The sequence below is a fragment of the Emydura macquarii genome, unplaced genomic scaffold, assembly GCF_026122565.2.
Source record: "Emydura macquarii macquarii isolate MOO-44397 ecotype Brisbane River unplaced genomic scaffold, CSIRO-AGI_Emac_v2 contig_312, whole genome shotgun sequence".
Classification (NCBI taxonomy): Eukaryota; Metazoa; Chordata; order Testudines; family Chelidae; genus Emydura; species Emydura macquarii.
The window spans coordinates 8,865,958-8,886,315 of record NW_027130449.1 but is presented as its reverse complement, the minus strand read 5'-3'; the positions used below and the strand labels follow the sequence as shown (position 1 = coordinate 8,886,315).

The 20,358-nt window shown below is 45.3% G+C and overlaps 1 protein-coding gene across 2 annotated transcripts in view; it reads left to right on the top strand.

Annotated features, from left to right (window-relative positions):
- Nucleotides 1-20,358, top strand: part of SORL1 (sortilin related receptor 1) — an 88,656-nt gene that overhangs the window by 51,145 nt on the left and 17,153 nt on the right. For both annotated transcript variants that reach the window (XM_067564672.1, XM_067564664.1), the window contains 13 exons: nt 128-250; nt 1,443-1,562; nt 5,401-5,526; nt 5,992-6,099; nt 6,610-6,741; nt 7,948-8,079; nt 8,964-9,098; nt 11,608-11,763; nt 12,507-12,656; nt 14,266-14,394; nt 16,854-16,980; nt 18,655-18,824; nt 19,648-19,760. In XM_067564672.1, coding sequence (XP_067420773.1) covers nt 128-250; nt 1,443-1,562; nt 5,401-5,526; nt 5,992-6,099; nt 6,610-6,741; nt 7,948-8,079; nt 8,964-9,098; nt 11,608-11,763; nt 12,507-12,656; nt 14,266-14,394; nt 16,854-16,980; nt 18,655-18,824; nt 19,648-19,760 — 1,721 coding nt within the window. The remainder of the gene's footprint in view (nt 1-127; nt 251-1,442; nt 1,563-5,400; nt 5,527-5,991; nt 6,100-6,609; nt 6,742-7,947; nt 8,080-8,963; nt 9,099-11,607; nt 11,764-12,506; nt 12,657-14,265; nt 14,395-16,853; nt 16,981-18,654; nt 18,825-19,647; nt 19,761-20,358) is intronic.

The following is a 20,358-nucleotide window of genomic DNA, read 5'->3' as shown; positions in this document are numbered from 1 at the left end:
TGAGGATGCTCTTCCCCTCCGTTTTATTCCCCTGGCTTTTATTTTAACGTGTGAGCTTGGGTCGCGGGAGCCGTTATTTAATTGGTGGCCTTGAAACCTCTCTTCTCTCCCCCCTGCCTTGCGTTAGCCACGACAGTCTGTGATAGCGAGACTCAGTTCCGCTGCCAGGACTCAGGGACCTGCATCCCGCTCTCCTATAAATGTGACCTCGAGGACGACTGTGGAGATAACAGTGATGAAAGCCACTGCGGTAAGCGTGATAAGGAGGGAACTGTTTGTCTCACTTGGACGTCTTTCCCCTGTCCCCTTCCTAGAAAGAATACCATTGCATTACGCTGGTGTCTCCACCGGGCAGGGGGTGAGTATGCCCGCGCTGTCCAGGGCTTGCTAGCCCCTCCCAGGTTGTGATCAGGCCTCTAGCACAGGGGAGGGGATGGGATGCACGGGACAAAGGAGCAATAAAGTGCAGTGACAGCACATATCCTCCCCACCCCGAGGCATCACGCCTGGAGTGGGCAGGGAGGCTCTGGTATCAGATGTGCCCAGCTCCCCTCACCTGCCCTGCACATTTGCCATAGAACAAAATATTTGGGCAGGCATTAAAAATTATACTCCTGCAGCTTCCGGGACTTGGTCTCTTTGGCCTTGGAGCAGTCCAAATCACAGCTGCCTTGAGGCACCCGTACAGGGTAGCCGGCTCCAAGGTTTGGTGTCTCTTAAAGCCATCGGGACCGCAAATTCAAATGCTGTGGCAGTAGGTTTCCCTTCGCCTTCACGCCCCCTCTCCTCCCCGTTGCTTCATATGAGTAAGAAATCCTTGGCCAGCTAGCAGGTTCCTGGTTGTCACTGTGCTGCACATCACGACCACAGTAGTAGCGGAGTTAGGACAGCCTCCTGCATTAACAGCAGAGGCTCCTAACCAAAAGGGGAGTCTCCATTAGTTGTGTGCAGTCTAGGGTGTACGGCACAGTGTCGAGCAGCTCCATCTCCATCCAGCAGAGGGCAGTGGTGCAGGCACACACTAGCTAGTTCATTGCAGTGCTTCCTAAGGCGCTCAGAATCCCTAATTTCAAAGGCGATTCTGGCCTGATTTTCAACGGCAGCTGAGCATCTGCAACTCCCAACATCTTGAATGGGTTGTGCGGGCGCTCAGCACTGCTGAATGTGAGGCCGCCAGCCTCTACGGCTAATAGTTCCTGAGCAGTAGATGGTTAAATCCACAGGAAGGACAGAAGATGGGAATCAGAGTGACACAATAGCTCTTGATCTTTTCAGGGCTAGAAACAATGCACTAAAAATGCTTTCAAGACCTGAAACATTTTCTGAGCGGCGTAGGCTGCGCCCCTTATGAAATGTCAGCTCTTTCTTCTAAGTCAACAGCTTGTGTTCAGTCCCCCCCGCCCCCCGTCAGCCCATCTGAACTTTGGTTGCCTTATTTGTAGAAGCTCACCAGTGTAGAAATGATGAATTCAGCTGCAGTTCGGGGATGTGCATTCGTCTTTCTTGGATGTGTGATGGGGATAATGACTGCAGAGACTGGTCAGATGAAGCAAACTGCACTGGTAAGCACTTGGATGTAATCGAGACCCCCCTCTGCTGGAATTGCTCATTGCTAGCTGCCAGCTGCTGTAAGTGTTTTTAAAGGGTTTGCATTAGGATAGCTGCTTTACGCATGCTGCTCAGGAAAGTGTCAGCTGAACCCTTCTGTGTCATGAGATTGAATCTTCCATTGCCCTATTGCTACTGTATTTTGTGCTAGTGGCTACTGCAGGGAAATCATGATTGACAGCGGCATAGAAGTTAAGATAAACACTGCGAACTAAAGGACTGAGCCGGTGCTGACTGAAGTCAATGGAAAGACACCTGTAGGCTTGGATTAGACTGTAATTGAGCAGCAACATGGGCTGGTGTATTGAGCATGGAGCCAGAACCAATTTCTAATCCCAATGCTGACGCTAACTTGCTGTGAGACCATGGCTAAATTGTTTAACCTCTGTGCCTTAGTTTCCTCATCTGTAAAAGTGGGATAATAGTCACCTACCTTGCAAGAGTTTCTGGAGATGAGTAAGTGAAGGTGATTTGAAAATAAGGTGCTGTTTAAGTATTTGTTCTGGCATGAGTGAAGAATGAAGTGTGAGCCTTCGCTCTGAATCATCTCTCTTTGCTGAAATGCATGCCCTACCCTTGCCATACTGTCCTGTATTTAAAACATTCTCCGGGTTAGTTGGCAGATGGAAAATGTTGATCATCTCCCCTTTTCACCTTCATAACATTTACTGGCAAAGTATTTATCATTTTGGGCCTATGAAATATTTACAAAACACGAACTGTGGTAGGAGCCTAATACTTAAGAGTGACCCTACAACAACAGACCAGGGCAGATACAAGCAATAGAGGAAATAACAATTTGGGAGAAACAAATGTTGGCTTTAAATTTCCACAGGCTTATAAATAGTGATGGGGAAACACGATTTTTGAAATAAAAAAAACCCCACATCCTGTCACCAGCGAATGCCTTTTTTGCATAGAGCCCCACAAACACGTTGCTAAGTGTCCTGTTTTTCACAGGTGCTAAACAACTTGTCAGTCGGCGCTGTGGGAGACCCAGCATGTACAGATCAGGCCAGGAAACTAATAAGATCTTGTTCCTGAGAGAATAAGCATCTAGCTTATGATCTGTTGATTTTAGCAACTTAATTGCTTTATTTCTGAAAGTGCTGACTCTTTTCTGATGTGCACAGTGATTCATTTTTGCTTTTATTTGCAAGATTGCACTGATGGAATCAAATCAACATTGAGGTCATTCATCTGTAGTGCCGTTTATACCTGACAATGCTTCAAAAGTTTCTTTAAAGATGTATTACCCTGTGGTCTGCTATAAACAACAGGCTTGCTCTGCCCTTAAGATCTGTAAAATAAAGAGGCATATTTGTAACCATTGGTCCTAAAGATCAAGATAATAACTAGTAAGGATACTTCTTCCTGAAATGAGCTCAGTTGTTACAACATGCACAGACTGAAAATAGGCTGGGTGTGCACTGACCTAATTTCACAGCTTGAACTCTGATCGTTTTGTAACAATTAAACACATTGCAGGAAACAGGGTTTTCTTTGCAATTTCTAAACTATTTATCTAAGAAAAGGGACACCCAGCTCCAATAGCAGCTGGTCTTCAACAGGACGTTGGCTCTTTACCTAGCATTCCAGCTGGGGCAGTTGAGATATAAAGAGGATGTAACTTTTGCAAAGTCACACGCTAAGGACCTGATTCCCCTTTCACTGACAACTGATTTACACCAGCACAACTCAGCTGGAGAAAATGGAGTCACCCCTGATTGACACTAGTGCTACATCAAGACTTGAGTTAGTGGACCTGATTCTCCACTCATACACCGGAGTCAACTCAATGATGACAGTGGAGTTTACACTAGTGGAAAATGGGTGTACGTGAGAAGAGTCCTAAGAACATACTAAAATTCAGTCCCTGATTCTAACCACTTTACATCTGCTCTGATATTTTCAATTAAACAGCTTTCAAGTATCTACACAGCAAAGAGATTTCTGATTGTAGAAGGCAATTTAATCTAGCAGAAAAAGGCATAATGAGATTTGGTGCTTGAAGTTGAAGCTAGATAAATTCAGACTAGACAAATTCAGACTAGAAACAAGGTGCACATTTTTGAGGGAGGGTAATTAATTTATCTCGAGATGTGGTGGATTCTCCATTACTTGAAGTTTTTAAATCAAGACTAGCTGTCTTGCTAAAAGATATGCCCTAGCTCAAATAGATGCTCTGGGTTAGATGCAGAAATTACTGGGTGAGGTTCTCTGGCTTGGTTAGGCAGGAGGTCAGATTAGATGAGCAGAATGGTCCCCTGGTTGTAAAATTATGCAGTGTAAATTCCTCAGTGTTCGAATGCAGTTTTCCAAAGGTATATATATTTAAACAATAAATGTACTGGTTCTGGGCAAGGTTCTGGAGTACTTATTTGAGCAAACTCCCTTTTATATCAATGAGGGTTATGCTTAAACCATAACCACAGAATTTGGACGTATGCAATTATTAAATCCATTTCAGAATTTCACCTGCTTCAAGTATATATGAATTGAATTGTTCAGCTTGAGGATGCCAGTGGTTGGTATTCCAAGCGTGTGGGTGTCTATATATTGGTGTTGCTTATCTCGCATGACTTTCTGAGCGAGAATTACTAGAGGAAGAAGTGAACGTACTTCAAAAAGTGTATTGGTTGTATAAGCTTAAAGTTGAAATTATCTAAAAGAATCACAGTTATTTGAGAACCTTGTCTATCTCTCTGGCCGCATTTATTGCTCTGAGCTAAAATAATTACATTTCACAAGAAATACCTAATAGAGAATTAGTGCCTGGCGACTACTTTTTAAAATATCTGGAAGCGCATGTCACCAGCTAAGCTAAAATGTGGTAGCATGCAATTCAATTACATTGAACATTGCTCTTCTCCTGGATAATGAAGAGAATTCTCTCATGTTAGCGTGGTTTTTTATTTGAAGAGATACAGCACATAAATTAGGCTCCAAAACAACTTATTTAAACAAAAAAAATATTTTAGGTTTGAGATTTTCAAAGTGGGAGCCTATGGCAGGTGGGTATCCAAATTCCATTGAAATCCATTGGGAACTGGGTGTCCAACTTTTAGGAAGCTTTGAAAATCTCATCTTAAATCTAGTCAACCTACAGTACAAACCAGTTCTCTTTTTGACACTCACTGCCGGTCAGACACTTGTGTGCAGATCCTCCCTGCTTGCAGATGGCAACAGTGATTTCAAAACCCTTTTGGTGGTGTCATCCCCCACATATAAGGGATTTGCCAGCTCACCAGGGTTTGTCTGTTGCTGCCCCACCAAGAGCCAGACATCATTATTTTTGCCAGCTGACCCAAAGGATTGAAAAGACACGAAAGGGCTGACTCCAGAGGTTCTCAGAGAGCTTTAGAAACATTAGTTAACCTTCATGTCAACCTTATGACGCACTATAGCCTGGTAAGTATTGTCCCCATTCTACAGGTGAGGAAATGGAGGCACAAGAGGATAAGATAACTTGCTCAGAATCCCAGAGCAAGGCAGTAACCCAGCTTAATAGAACTCTGGAACTTGACACCCAACTTCTTGTCCTAGCCATTAGAGGACAATAAATCAGCATGTCTACAGTGGGGTCCTGGTCCATGACTAAGGCTCCTAGATGCTACCACAATACAAGTTATAATTATGATTATTAAGAATAGTACGTATTAGAACACGTATTTAAATGTGTCGCAAATAAACGTAACAAAAGAAAAGAATGCTGGTTTATTTCTATGGGCCCCTGTTCAACGTGAAGTCAATACGAGGCTGCAAATGGTTTCCTTTTCTATTTGTTTTTAGCAGTATACCACACGTGTGAAGCCTCCAGTTTCCAGTGTCACAACGGGCATTGCATTCCCCAGAGGTGGGCATGCGATGGCGATGCTGACTGCCAGGATGGCTCCGACGAAGACCCCGTCAAGTGTGGTGAGAGCTCTGGTCTCGCCGGAGGGGTGGGGGGAAATGACCGTTGTTATATTTTAAGTCACTGGCCTGTCGTCTTGTGGAGCGGAAGCCCAGCTCTGTCACTCTTAAAGTGATCCGACAGAACGGCAGCGAACTTGGGGAGCCCTAAAACCACATCCTTCTGGCCATCGTGGTTATTTGGTTTACTGTGGCACCTAGAGTCCCCAGGCAAGGTCAGGGCTCCTTTGCATGCACAGTCCCTGCCCCGAAGAGCCTACAATCTAAATAGACAACGTAGTGCAGCTGATCCTGGGCGTTCTCTCGGGGTGTAGAGTGCCCCTGGGATTTGGTCATTCTGGACTAACAAACCAAACCAAACCCTAATGATGTTCGTATTTTTCCCGATGCGCCCGCACACGCTGCATAATGGACTGAACCTTGATATTTTTTCCATACTTAAGGCAGCTTTTTTAAATGAAATTTTAGAAAAAAAGTGCAACGGTTTCCAGTGTCCGAATGGAACCTGCATCCCAAACAGCAAGCACTGTGATGGGATACACGACTGCTCCGATGGCTCCGACGAACAGCACTGTGGTGAGTACACGCAAGGACTTGGGATGTGCAGCACCAGATGGGACAGGCAAATACAGCATTCTGTTTCCAAAAAATATGAAGACCTCATGCTTCAAAGGAAAGCAAAAGCCGCCTGTATAATGTATATAGCCACTTATGTATCTCTAGAGGCTGGGTGGTGAGCGATTCCTTCTTGATACCTACTGCAAACCACTTTCACCCTGACACATGGCACCAGATAAGCCTGAACAGCTGCATAGCTTATGCTTTGGTCATCAAAATTATCCAGCCCTTGATAAGGTCCAGCCACTGTATTTGACTCTCTGTAAGTCAGAGGGGATGGTTAAGTACACATAGATCAAACGACAAAAGAATTGTGTGTGTAGTGTTATGTATTATTTGTATAACCATAGCATGCAGGGGCCTCGTCACGGACCAGCATCGCGTTGTGCTAGGCGCTGTATAAACACTTCTTACTGATATGCACTGAAATGTCGTCATTCCCCCTGCAATCCCTTTTGATTCCTCCAGAACCCTTGTGCACGCGTTACATGGACTTCGTGTGTAAGAACCGGCAGCAGTGCTTGTTCCATTCCATGGTGTGTGATGGCATTGTCCAGTGTCGGGATGGCTCGGATGAAGATGCCAGCTATGCTGGATGCTGTAAGTGTGACAGTAATACCAACACCTAGCAGTTACCTAGTACCTAGCACTTTTCATCAGTGGAGCTCAAAGCACTTTACAGAGGAGGTCAGTATCCTTATCCCCGTGGGGGGAACTGAGGCACAGGGCAGAGAAATAACTTGCCCCACATCACCCAGCAGGCCAGTGGCAAAGCTGGGACTAGAACGTCAGTCTGTGGAGCCCCAGTCCAGTGCTCCACCCATGTGGCCACATTGCTCTGACGAGATATCAGAATGGAATAAATAAGAGTCCTCAGGGAGAGCACAGAGGGGTTTAGTGTGTCATTTCTGGACTGTGTCAATGACACACCAAGTCACTGGTATGTTCCCTTTAAATCAGGCCCCTGTTCTGGTTGTTGGTGATCTGTCCATTTTAAAAATCCAGGTTTCTCTTGGTTGCTGTTTTGGAGGGGAAGGCTGTCACCAAAACCCAATCTATTTTTACCTGTGGGGCACTGATAGTCCGAGTTCAGCAGGACCAGCTGTTTCACCAGCGTGTTTGACGGACCTGGGCTTTAGGCCCATAAGACTCTATCTTGGCTTTTATAGCCAGAGTCTGCTTTGGGGCCAGTGGGTGAATACATCCGCTCCTGCCGACCATTCCAGCTGAGTTGACATCATGCCACCCCGGGCAGCTGGAGGAGTGCACATCTGTGTGTGAGCAGAGGGACTCCATCTAGTCCAGTATCCTCTCCTCTCCAGGGGCCAGTACCAAATGCTTCAGAGGAAGGTGCAGGGAAGCCCCTGATGGATAGTTATGGGCTATCCTGCCTGCAGAGGATGTTTCTTCCAAACTTTAGGCAGTTCGTCTTCCTTTTCTATCCTGAAGCATATTCCTTATACAGCAGCAACTCTTTGTAAGGGTGCAGCGGGCGCTTTCTCTGCATTGGCCCCATTCCACCTGCCTGGCCGGAAGGCTGCTCCCACTCCTATAGGTTGCTAGCAGCATTGTCTGGGTGAAGCAGTGCCAGTCTTTGCAGGCCAGATGCATAAGGAAGAAGTAACTTGGCTGTCTCTCATGCATTCTGCAATGAGGTTGGGTGGATCATCTGTGCCTTGCCTTCCCCTTCCCGTCCCCCAGCTAGGCACACTCTGAGCCCTACGTTGTTGTACTGAAGCTCTTAGAAAGAACAGCTGGATTTGGCTTTTTATTTTTATTTTTTTTATTTTGCTTTGTCCCTTTTAGCCCAAGACCCAGAGTTTCACCGGACCTGCGACCAGTTCAACTTCCAGTGCCAGAATGGCGTGTGCATCAGTTTGGTGTGGAAATGTGACGGGATGGATGACTGTGGGGATTACTCTGATGAAGCAAACTGTGGTGAGTTGAGAGGAACAATTAACCCCTCCGACCCCACCTCAGTCTTATTTTGAGTTTTAACAGCTTTGCTTTCCCCTCGGATACTGCGTGATCATCATGTGGAGGACTGCACTAACTTTATAGAGAGAGCGATTGATAACGGTTTTCATTTGTAGATTTCTGAGTGCATTTACAAAGGAGATCAGTATCATTATTCCTGTTTTACCATTAGGGAAACTGAGGCATGGAGCAGTGACATGACTTATTGAAGGACACCCTGCAGGCCAAGGGGACAACTGTGACCAGAACTCGGGTCCCCTGAATGCCAGTCCTGTGTCTGGCCACTTCCTGTGACCAGGCCCACTGAGTTCTTGATAATCCGATATCAGAGGCCTTTCTGTGTACCGTGGTTGTCTTGAAGCCATATATGAGCGCATTTGCTGCTCCGATTCCCAATCCAGTGAAGACAGAGGTCTGATATCTGAGAGCAGCGTTAGTAGTTATTAGCTGGAAGCTTTAGGAAAACAGGCACAGCCAAACAAAGCAACCGCACGTTCAGGCTGTGTTTGCCACGTTCGCCACTCCATTCCCCTTGCCTCATCTCTTGCCTTATCGTGTGAGGTCTGATTTTCATTGGTAAGCTCCGTGGAGCAGAGGCTGCTTCTGTTACAAGTCCATAAAGCATCTAGCACGCTTTGGGTGCTGTGTAGATAACAATGACAAAACCATAGCGGAGACGGTGAGGAGTCGGGGGTTAGCATATCAGGAAAACAGTCCCTGGCTGCATTGCTTACGTGAGCTACGGAACACCCCTAAGCAGGGCTCAGCTGAAGCATGGACTGAGCCTGTGTCGCTGAGGACAGTCAGGGATGCTGGACCTCACGGGAATATTCTGTCGTTGTTAGAAAATCCAACGGAGGCACCGAACTGCTCTCGCTACTACCAGTTCCAGTGCGAAAATGGCCACTGCGTCCCCAACAGGTGGAGATGCGATGAGGAGAATGACTGTGGCGATTGGTCTGATGAGGCGGACTGCGGGGGTAAGAGCAAGTGTGGGCTGCTGCCTCAGTTCTCTGTTCCATAGGTTCTGAAGCTAGAAGGGACAATGGTGTGATCCTCTAGTCTGACCTCCTGCATAGCACAGGCCATAGAGCAGAACTTTTAGAAAAACATCCAGCCTTGATTTAAAAATGGCCTGGGATGGAGAATCCACCGCAGTTATCGGTAAGCTGTTCCAAAGGCTAATAACGCTCACCGTTAAAATGTACACCTTATTTCCAATCCAAATTTGTCTGGTTTCAACTTCCCTCTGTTGGAGCTTGTTATTATAGAAGATGAAGGTTGGAAGGGGTCAGTCATCTAGTCCAGCCCGCTGCTCAAAGCAGGACCAAGCCCAACTAAATCGTCCCAGCCAGGCTTTGTTAAGCCACACCCCTAAGGATGGAGATTCCACCACCTCCCTAGGTAACCCATTCCAGTGCTTCACCACCCTCCTATACCTTGTATGCCTTTGTAGCTTTGTTATACCTTTGTCTTTTAGACTGAAGAGCCCGTTACCTAATTCTCGCTCCTCATGTAGGTACTTAGAGACTGTAATCAAGTCACGCCTTAATTTTCTATTGGTTAAGATACATAGATTGAGCTTCTTGAATCTCACTCTGCAAGGCATGTTTTCCAATCCTCCAATCATTCTCGTGGCTCTTCCCTGAACCTTCTCCAATTTATCAACATTCGTCCGGAATTGTGGGCACCAGAATTGGACGCCGTATTCTACCAATAGTCGCACCGGTGCCAAACACAGAGAAATAGCCTTTACTGCTACTCCAGATTCCCCTGTTTATACATCCAAGGATCACATTAGTCTTAATGGCCACCGCTTCACACTGGGAGTTCATGTTCACCTGATTATTATCCACCATGACCCCAAGTCTTTTTCAGTCACCTCTTCCCAGGATAGAGTCCCCATCTTGTAAGTCTGGCCTACATTCTTTGTTCCTCAATGTATGATTTTACATTTAGCCGTATTAAGAGACACGTTTTTTTTTTGTGTCCAGCGATCTAGACTGCTCTGTATCAGTGACGTGTCTCTTCCTTATTTACCACTCCCTCAATCTCTGCCATCTGCTGACTTTATCAGTGATGATTTTCTGTTCTATCTAGCCACTCATTTTTAAAATAGCCGATGCCTCACAGTTATAGCACTTAGCCTTCTGCTGAATCTTATTATTGCTTTGTTCATACAGAAGCAGTGAGTTTACATTTATACACATCTTACATTGATTGTAGCAAACAACCGAAAGTACCCTGACTAAGTAATTGCTACACTGTATCTTTATTTAAATAAATAAGAGAGAAGCTTCCTGTTCAGCAGAGAATCTTTTAGGGTGGTCTACGGACAAGTATGTGCACCCATTTCACATAATGTGTTTCGAAACCAGGTTGGTTCAATTGATGCAGTCCCCTTGCGTGGACACACATAAACCACTTTAAGCACGTCCACACTAGGAGGCTGCATGGAGTTAACCGAATTGGTTTCCAAACAGATTTAGTGAAATAGGCATGCATGCAGCATGTAGAGCAGGCTCACGTGCTGTGGTGTAAGCTGGTGGCCTTTGTGTCTGTTGCAGCCCCTTCCCTCAGGCACAATATTGGATAAACAGAAATTCATGTAACATCAAAACAAAGCATGTCCCCTGCCTCACATGGGCTGCAGTCCCTAGGGACCTTCCCCTTGCCTCTTTCTCCTGCCGGGAGGAAAACACGCCCTTCCCTGAAATCCCCTGCTAGGTTGTGTGACAGACAGGTAAGCCCTTCACCCTTTCCTGACTGTTTTATCTGGTCACACAAGGCATCTGGGCTGTTCTGATTAAGGCCCTAGTGCTGCAGTCAGATCTGTCTGAGCAGATGCTTGCACCTCTGTGGAAAAACCTTGAGATCAGTGGAACCTTGAGACTATGTAAGGATCCTCCCAGGTAGATCTGATTTGCAGGACCATGGCTTTAGGATATGGAGAGGTTTTCTATGCTCAGCCCGAATGGGTACTTGGCCTGCGTTTACCTACTGGAGTTGCCATAGGGCCAGACTGTGGCTTGCCTGCATCCACTTATGGGGAAGGCACATAGGAGCAGGTCCATGTCTGTTGGAAGCTGCTACTGGGAAATGTCTGCAGAAAACCTAAGGAACAAGAGAACAGTCTGTTTCCTGCGGGTACAGAGACTACAAAGCTCACAACTACCATTGCACCTTCCAGCAGTTGAAGTGGTACTACCCTGTCAAACACATGAATAAGATGCATCACTGTACTTTCACCCTTGGGTTCCTTTTCTTTGACTTCTGCTTTGTTTTATGTTTAGGTCTGGTTCTGGGAGCCAGCGTTGTGGTTTTAGAATAAAAATATTGCACTTGTGATGTATTCCTCCCGCTCCTCCTTTTCCAACTGATATCCTGGGATTTTGCCTTTTGGTCTCCCAGGCACAGAAAAAGCTTTTAGCACACAATCAAACCTAGGAACACGTTCAGTAAGATCGGCGCTCACTGGTTTATTTTTAGGTTCACAGATACTTCCCTTTACTACGTCAGCCCCAGCGATGTGTTTACCCAACCACTTCCGTTGTAACAGCGGCGCCTGCATCATGAACAGCTGGGTTTGCGATGGATACCGAGACTGCACAGATGGCTCAGATGAGGAAGTCTGCCCTACTTTATGTAAGGTTTTCTCCTCCCCTGTGCCTTTGTTTTACGTTCTGCCATTGTTATTCCCTGCAAACGCGTGTCTAAAAAAATAAAGTCTCAGCTGTAAATTTCAGAAGACTCCAAATGATTGGGCCAAAATATACCCTGGGTAAAAGGGCGCCACTCCATTGACTCACATGGAGTTGCACCCACTAGCATCAGCAGAGAATTTGGCCCACTCACCCTGAGTTCTGACAATTAGTGGGGATATTTGCCACACAGCAGTGGCTTCTTAGAGAACACATCTCTATCCCAACTCAAACTAGACTGTAACATGCTTGCAGCCATAGCACCCTCTGATTGTATCCAGGAAGGGACACCTGGGACTTTCAGGTAGTCGGGGGGGAGTGTCTCTCTGAAGGTTGCTTTCCCGATGTAGAAATCTGTACACCTGAGCATATGCCAGCATCCTCATTTGTAGGCCGCCTTTGGAGTAGCAGGCCAGGTGCTTTTGCACTGCAGCCCCTGAAACAGTGAGGAGAGTTGTCCTGGTTAGGGCATGTGAGATGTGGCGAAAGGAGGCTGCAGTGGATTTAGTTACTTCTTTATATAGGAAGAGGCTGCCATCTAGTGGGGTGGGGAGATGCAAACTGATTCTGTACGTGACGAACCAGTAGAGAACTCAGTCTGTCTTTCAGGGACATTGCCCAGCAGGGGTCCTGCTATGGCTTGTGTAGTTTGCTGACTATTCTCATCTTCCTCCTCTTGGTTCCCAGTAGCCAACGTAACCGTGACTTCCGCCATCTCCCTCGGCCAGTGCAGCAGGTTTGAGTTTGAGTGTCAGCAGCTGAGGAAGTGCATCCCTAACTGGAAGCGATGTGATGGCTTGAGAGACTGCCAGGATGGCACAGATGAAATGAACTGTCGTAAGTACTCATTTCCCACACGTCGAGCAGCCCTTTAGCTCTCTCAAAGGAAGCCTTTCTTTAAGGAAAAGAACGCAGGAAAACGCATCAGTGCTAACGGAATGCATGCTAGTGCCATGCAACGAATAATGCATTGTTATGCAATGAATAATGCATTGTTATGCAACGAATAATGCATTGTTATGCAACGAATAATGCACTGTAATGCAATGAATAATGCATTGTTATGCAACGAATAATGCACTGTAATGCAATGAATAATGCATTGTTATGCAATTCATGCAGTAGTCATGTAAAAACAGAAATACATTTTTAGCGGTGATACAGTAGCGCCTCGGTTAGGGCATCATGGTACTAGATGTCGTACAGACATAGCGAGAGAGAGTCCTTGCCCCATAGAGCTTACAATCTACATAGTCAAGCTGGACAAAGAGCAGACGTGGAAACAGGTACAGAGAGAGGAAGTGACTTGCCCAAAGTGACACAGCGAGTCAGTGGCAGAATAAGGAGTAGAGCCCAGTTGTGTTACTCTTCGGCCAGTACCCTAACTGCTTTATGTGGCTTTAATATCCGAGAACTAGCATTATTATATAGAAAACAACATAATGTTTGGGTGTCTAGCCCTCCATCCTGTTGGAAAAGTAAGTTGGGAGTGGAACAGTTTGTGTCTGTGTTTGGAACATTATACCCGACAGTGTTACATGAGAGATTGATTAAATAATGTAAAAGGAAAGGAGGTAAATATGATGGTCGCTTCGTAGTGTGATATTGCTCTCATTGAAGTCACTGGGAGTTTTGCTATTGACTCCATTGGAAATAGCGTCAAAGCCTTGCTGCCTTGGTGTGAAAATGTGATAAGGATATTGAAACCAGTACCAAGTCGTAGGTCACATTCAGAATGAACTCTTCTGGCGTATATATCAGAATATAAATATGTACATAAATATATACAAATTACAGATGGAAAGATACAACATCAGGTTTTCAAATGTGCTCAGGGAACAATGGTAGCTGCTAGGTGCTGAGCGCTTTTGAAAATCTGACTCCGTGTCTGAAAGTTGGGCTTAGAGACTCAAACAAACTTGGATGCCTTATTTAGGGCTCTCATGTTATCTCTGAATACGCAAAAATTCCTTTTTAGGTTCCAGACGGCCTTTTTGCCTCAACTTCCCACATTTGAAAATTTAGCCACTCCCTTCATCCACAGAGAGAGACATTAAAATGTCTGTTTTTTATGCTTAAAGCTCATAATAAAACCATTATCTGTCATTTGCTTTTTTTAAAATTACTGTTTTATGCAACTGAAGATTAGTTTCTTAACCTCTGAGTGCAAAATTAAATCCTCCTAAAGCAGCCTAGCTACAAACATAGTTAGTGATTGATACCTTGTCACGTCCTTCATCCCAAAAGATGTCAGCAAGATGTTCTCATACGGAAGTAGTAACAGTAACAATTACAAATTCTACATTGAGATCACTTTACCCATTAACGAGACACAGCCACCTCTACATCTGAATATGACTATGGCTTAACAGTATTTGACAGTACTATGGAACATGTTCAGGACAGAAAATTTGTAAATGAGCTCTCCTGCTTTTCCATCTTCCAGCTACTCACAGCACAGTATCATGCCCTAATGGTTATAAATGTGAAAATGGGGAGGCCTGTATCATGACAACAGAACGGTGTGATGGATTTCTCGACTGTTCAGATAGTAGCGATGAGAGAAACTGCACCGGTAAGTAAATGCGCTATCACAGAGGTTCTCATGTTTTCCATAGCACGGGCCACGTTATAATACAGTATTATATATAATATAGTCTATATAATAATAATAATTATTATTATACTGTATATTATATATACAGTATTATACATAATGTTTTATGTCTCATGGGTGCCAGTCCTTCATTCACAATCACCTTGATCAGCCCTCCTCTGTTCACAGGCGTATGGTCCATCTCCCCTCCCATTCACAATTGGACATCTCCCTTCCTGCTTCCACACACACAATTTCCCTCAGTGCATCTACAGCAATTGCAGACATAGGCAAATATCATGAGTCATTTAGGGTCACACAAACACAGGAAGTTCCCTGATTAGAACAGCCAACAAGGGGTGCATTTTTGCAAGCACCCGTCCACTGTGTCCTGCTCTGAAAACATATGCCTGAGACTACTGGCACTGAGCTAAGCTCTCCGTGCTCCCGTTTGCAATTCCTCCCATACCCTCCATCATGACCTGGGAGGCAGACATGTTACACTCTGATTGGAAAAAGATCGAGCCCTGGCCCGTTCTGGGTAGATAATAACAACATCGATCACGCTCTTTTCCCAGATGTGAGATTCAGCCATTTTCCCAGTAAACTGCTTGGGGTATTGAACATCAATCAGCTTGTAGTTCTTTAATTAAATATTGATTCGGAGAGGCAGCCCAGACTCGGGGCGAAGGAGCCGCCGAGACCCGCAGACGGGCTGGAATGCTGAAGCGAGGCAAGAAAGCATCGCTTTATCCTGCTAGACATGCTGCTGCTGGGAGATTTCATCCCCTTCCCCGTGGGCCGGCAGGCTCATTGGTTTAATTTTCAGCTTATTAGGAAACTTCAGCAGGAGCAGCTCAGAGCTCTCTGTTTCGTTTCCTTAATAAACTGGAAATGAAACCAGTGGGCTAAGTAGGGTCCAGGGAGCAGAGCTGGAGTCCATAGCTCAGAGGCCTGGCGGCAGAGCTGTGAGGCAGAGGGGAGATGGCACGCAGAGGGACGCGGAGCGGGACAAACTGCACCTCAAGGGGCATAAAGGAATAAGATGGCCAGCAGGCCCAGGGGAGGGTGGTATTAGCAAGGGATCACCTATGGGAGCAGTGAGTGGAGTGTGATTGGGACATCTGATCACCCTGCTGTGTGGTAGCGAACTGGTAGCAAATTGAGGCACAGAGAAACTAAATGACTGGCCCAGGGTCACAGAGGGAGACCGCAGCAAAATGAGCTATAGAACCCACGGAGTCCCACTGCCTGAACCCATCCTCCCTCTGTGTTCTAGGCATTATAAAGAAAAGTCTGCAGAAGAGGTCCATGCCCTGGACAGTTTACAAGCTCCGTAGAGATTCATGACCTAGAGATGTTCCACAAGTAGATAGTGGCTTCTTAGGTCAGACCCGTGAGAAGGGCCACTCCGGAATCATTAATATTCCTCTAAATAATGTCAGGTGGTGCTTTGTCTATGGTCAGTGATTGTTTAATTCAGTGGTGTCCCAACCTTTTTGGCGCGAGGGCCACAAATATCATTTTTACCACCTTGAAGGGCCACCCATCAACTCATAAAAAATGTATTGCCGTACACGCCATTAAGGATTACAAATCACTACATATTTAAAGGAAACATTTTGATGCTACTCTGCTCATTTTTACATTCCTTGTTTTGCACCTACAAATGTCACACTCGCAGACAAAGCACTAGTGTAGATGAGCGACTGTCACCACACACTGAACCACACGGCCTGGCAGCGAAGTCATGGTGGGTGGCCTGCTAAGTGCAGACCAAACCAGAAGGCCCTGATTCTTAGAATCCTGCCCTCTCCTCAAGCATGGTGGGTCCTGGCTGCTCCGCCAGCAGTCCCGTCCCCCCCCCTGCAGCCAGATGGAAGGAGTTCATCTCTCGTCCCCCTGGCTGCAGCAGGGAAACTGCACATGTCCTGTAGCCCTGAGTGCTCCACCTGGGTCCCTATGCAGTGGTTCCCTTCTGCAGCCAGGGGGACCGGAGATCAATGCTCCCCTCCCTCTGGCTCCAGCAGGGACCCCAGCATCTAGGGACCCAGGCGGAGCGCTTTGCCGTGCTACCTGCTGGAGTCAGGGCAGGAGAGCACTGATCTCCCATCCCCTTGGATGCAGCTAGGAGCCTGCACCGGTCTTGTAGCCCTGCATCAATGCGTTCCACCTGGGTCCTTAGGCAGAATCCCTCTTCTACAGCCAGTGGGAGGGGAGCGGCAGGCCACTTTGGAAGACACTGCGGGCCACAGGTTGGGAACCACTGGTCTTTGGAAGACACCCTTGGGACGCAGGTTGGGAACCACTGGTTTAAGCGTATGCTTCAGTTCACAGCTATCGGCACTGATTGTGCCATATAACCCTTTATCCCCCGATTGCGTAAAGCACTGCTTTTATTTTCCGCCATGAAATAATGCTTTCTATTGTCTGCTTAGATGACGCAATTGTGTACAAGGTCCAGAATCTCCAGTGGACGGCTGATTTCTCTGGTGATGTCACTTTAACGTGGGCCCGACCTAAAAAGATGTCCTCAGCATCCTGTGTGTATAATGTATATTACAGGTAAATTGCACAAATCTTGACTATTTTTATCGGATGAAGCATGCGAGTAGCACTGAGTTCGTTGCGACCACTCCTGTTTAAAGCAGGGTGGATAAAAATTGATATTTTCATTTAAAGCAGATTTTTTTTTTTCATTTAAAATAAGATCTTTTTAAATAAACCAGCTTAAAATGAAATCTGAATTTAATACAAAATATGTTATGATCTAAACTTATTATAATCTCTTAAAACATTTAAATAAAATGTTAATAAAAAATAAGTATGCTGAATCCATGAGCCTCCATCAAAAACTTTGAGTTAAAGGCTGCTTTTCCATTCAAAGAAATGGTCAAGCTTTATACATATGGTGCAGTAGGTCAACCTAAGTAACACAGAAGACTGTCTCATTTTCAAGAGACTTTGGTGACACTAGGAACTTAAGTGCCAATCACTTTCACTTAGAAATATTTGAAATTTTTCCAGGCTGACCTGAAATAATGTTTAATCAGCTGACTACCCAGTTAATCCCTCTGTTTAATAAACCATTTACTTGTAAATATGAAACATGTTTTGATAAGAGAAGTTTATGTATCCAAAATATTTAAGGGTGCTTTGTTTAATAAATATATTTGTATATGCTATTTTGCGTATTTAGTTAAATTTAGTTACCATCCTAATCATAAGCAAAAAGTGAAGTATCTAGTAAATAAGCAATATATCATTTACCATTTTTAACATACTAAAATGTACAATGAATAATAAACTGAAAATATTAAACTATGCAATTCCTTAAATAAATGTACATAGCCGTAGAGTACCCTCCAATGTAAAGATGTACCAAATCTAGTGTCAAAGTTCTATTTAGTTGTAAATCAACATGTTTTAATAGTTATATCAACCAATGAGAATGCACTGCTCTTCACAAAATAAATGTGGACAAATGGAAAAGTTGATTAAAATCGATGATTTAAATTTCCACTGGGTGATTTAAATCAATCCACCCTGGTTTAAAAGGAGGTGTCTTAAGCACCTTGTGAAGTCAATTTAAAAATCTTATTTCTGCCTGAAAATGCTTTTATCTGTTATTGTTACCAGCAAGACTTGAAATGGCTTTAGCTAGCAGAGGTTAGAGCAAAATTATTTGTCTCTCTGTTTTTCAGATTGTTTACCTTGTGCATTTGCAAGCATTTTCTAAATTCATGCTTTCTAAGACCGAAAGGGACCACTAGTCAGACCTCTTGTATAACACATTCCACAGAACGTCCCCAAAATAATTTGTGTGTGAACTAGATCATATCAGATTTTTTAAAAAGCCAATCTTGACATAAAAACAGCCGGCAATGTAGAATCCACCATGACCCTTGAATTTGACTAGCTTCAACCTCCAGCCATGTGTGTGTAGTCAGTTTCCCCTTTTGTTTGTTTGGGTCTTTGTGTGGGACACAGCTACCCTGAGAGAAAAAGTATCAAGAAGTTAAAGCCACATTGTAAAGAAATTCAACAATTGGCAAAACTGTAAACGACTTTTAACTCGTATTTTGAAGCTGACTAGATTTAAGTTAGTAGTGTCCCTTTACCAACCAACCAAAAGTAGGCCTTTAAAGTGTAGTCAGATGATGGGTGCTCTTGGGACAAGTTAACACCTCTGGCTACAAAAATACTTCCTGAGTTAAGTGGTTTTATTCTCTCTCATAGGATGGTTGGCGAAAGCATTTGGAAAACTTTAGAAACTCACAGCAACAAAACAAACAGTGTCTTAAAAGTCCTCAAACCAGATTGCACCTATCAGGTCAAAGTTCAGGTCCAATGCCTCAGCAAAGTGTACAACACCAATGACGTTATCACGCTGCGTACGCCGGAAGGATGTAAGTGGCCTTTGCTTGTTCTGTTCTAAGTTCCTGGATGTGTCACACTTCTAATCTGGCAAGTCACCACAGCACTGTGGCTTCCACAGGAGAGAATCTGGAGGGGTGTTTTCTGAATAGCATCCCACAGCCTTTTGCAATAGGCCAGGGAACAGATCCTCAGCTGGGATAAATTGTCATAACGCCACTGATTTGAGAATCTGCCGCCAGGTAATTTTGTGTATCTACTCAGTGGTGGTGTTGGGAAATTCATCCCTGACAGTGCCATGAATCGCTCTGTAGAGGGAATAAGATGATATCCCTCCACTTCATCTGCACTTGTGTGTGTTGGGGGGGGGGGGGGGGGGCCAAGAGTACAAAATAAAGTTTGACGCTGACCACAGTGGGCAAAATCCTGGCTTCATCGCCGTCAACAGAATAACTCCCATTGATTCCACTGGGGCCAGATTGTGCTCTCTCGTTACAGCATCTCTAAAGCATGCATGGTACACATTCAGAGCCGGGCTCATCTCCCCCCGATCACACTGAGACAGCAGCCCCCACATGTGGATCTCCGACTTCCCATGACTGAGAGATTATTAGTTTGAGAGGTCATTAGTTGTCCCTTCCTCTCAACCCTGCCCAGGGCACTCTGCTGGCCTGGGATCTGTGGGAAGGGTGCACCCTTTGCCCCCCCACACCCACTGGCCCTGTGGTGTTTAGGGTAAAAAGCAACCAAGCTCCTGTAGGGAATAAGCTGCTCGCTAATATCTTTTTTCCTTTGTGATTCTGATGAACAGACCCTCTGGCCAGTCTGTCACTCACACGCTTCTTTCTTTGGTAGTGCCGGATCCCCCCCTTCACCTTCAGCTGTCCCTAAAGAAAGAGGTGGACGGCGTGGTGATCGGCCACTGGGCTCCGCCTGTCACTGCCCATGGCCTGATCCGAGAGTACATCGTAAGTATGAGTCTGCGACGTGCTCCTGCGTCGGGACGCGAAGTTGGATGGGAGCCTGCACATGCAGCAGAGGGAAGGATTCCTTCCTCACTGAGAAGGGTCTCAGTGGTTTATGGCTCTGGGAGCTTGACTCTTCTGAACAAGAATATCTGCAGCTATTCACTCACGGTGAACGTCACCTCTTTGCAAGGCCTATGAACCAACTTAAGTGCCACAGAGGCCTGTTTTGTGCATTTAAGTGAGACTGAAGTGGACAGAGGTATGTTTTGCCCCCAGTGCATACATAGCATCTGCAGGAAGTTTCAGGACCAGTTAAGCCCTTAACATGGCCTGGATGGGCCCCTCTGCACAGAGGTCCCGATTCAGCGAAGCACTTTAGCATGTGATTGAATCTCATTTAAATCAATGGGATTTAAGCATGTGCTGAAGGGTTTTCCTGAATTATTACTGTTAGTGATTACTGGAATTAGTGTAGCACCTAGGAGCCCTCATCATGGACAAGGATCCCGTTGTGCTAACACAAACAGAAAGATGGTCCCTGCCCCAGAGAGCTTACAAATTAAGTAATTGGCCACAGAATGAATTTCAGCTCAGCTAA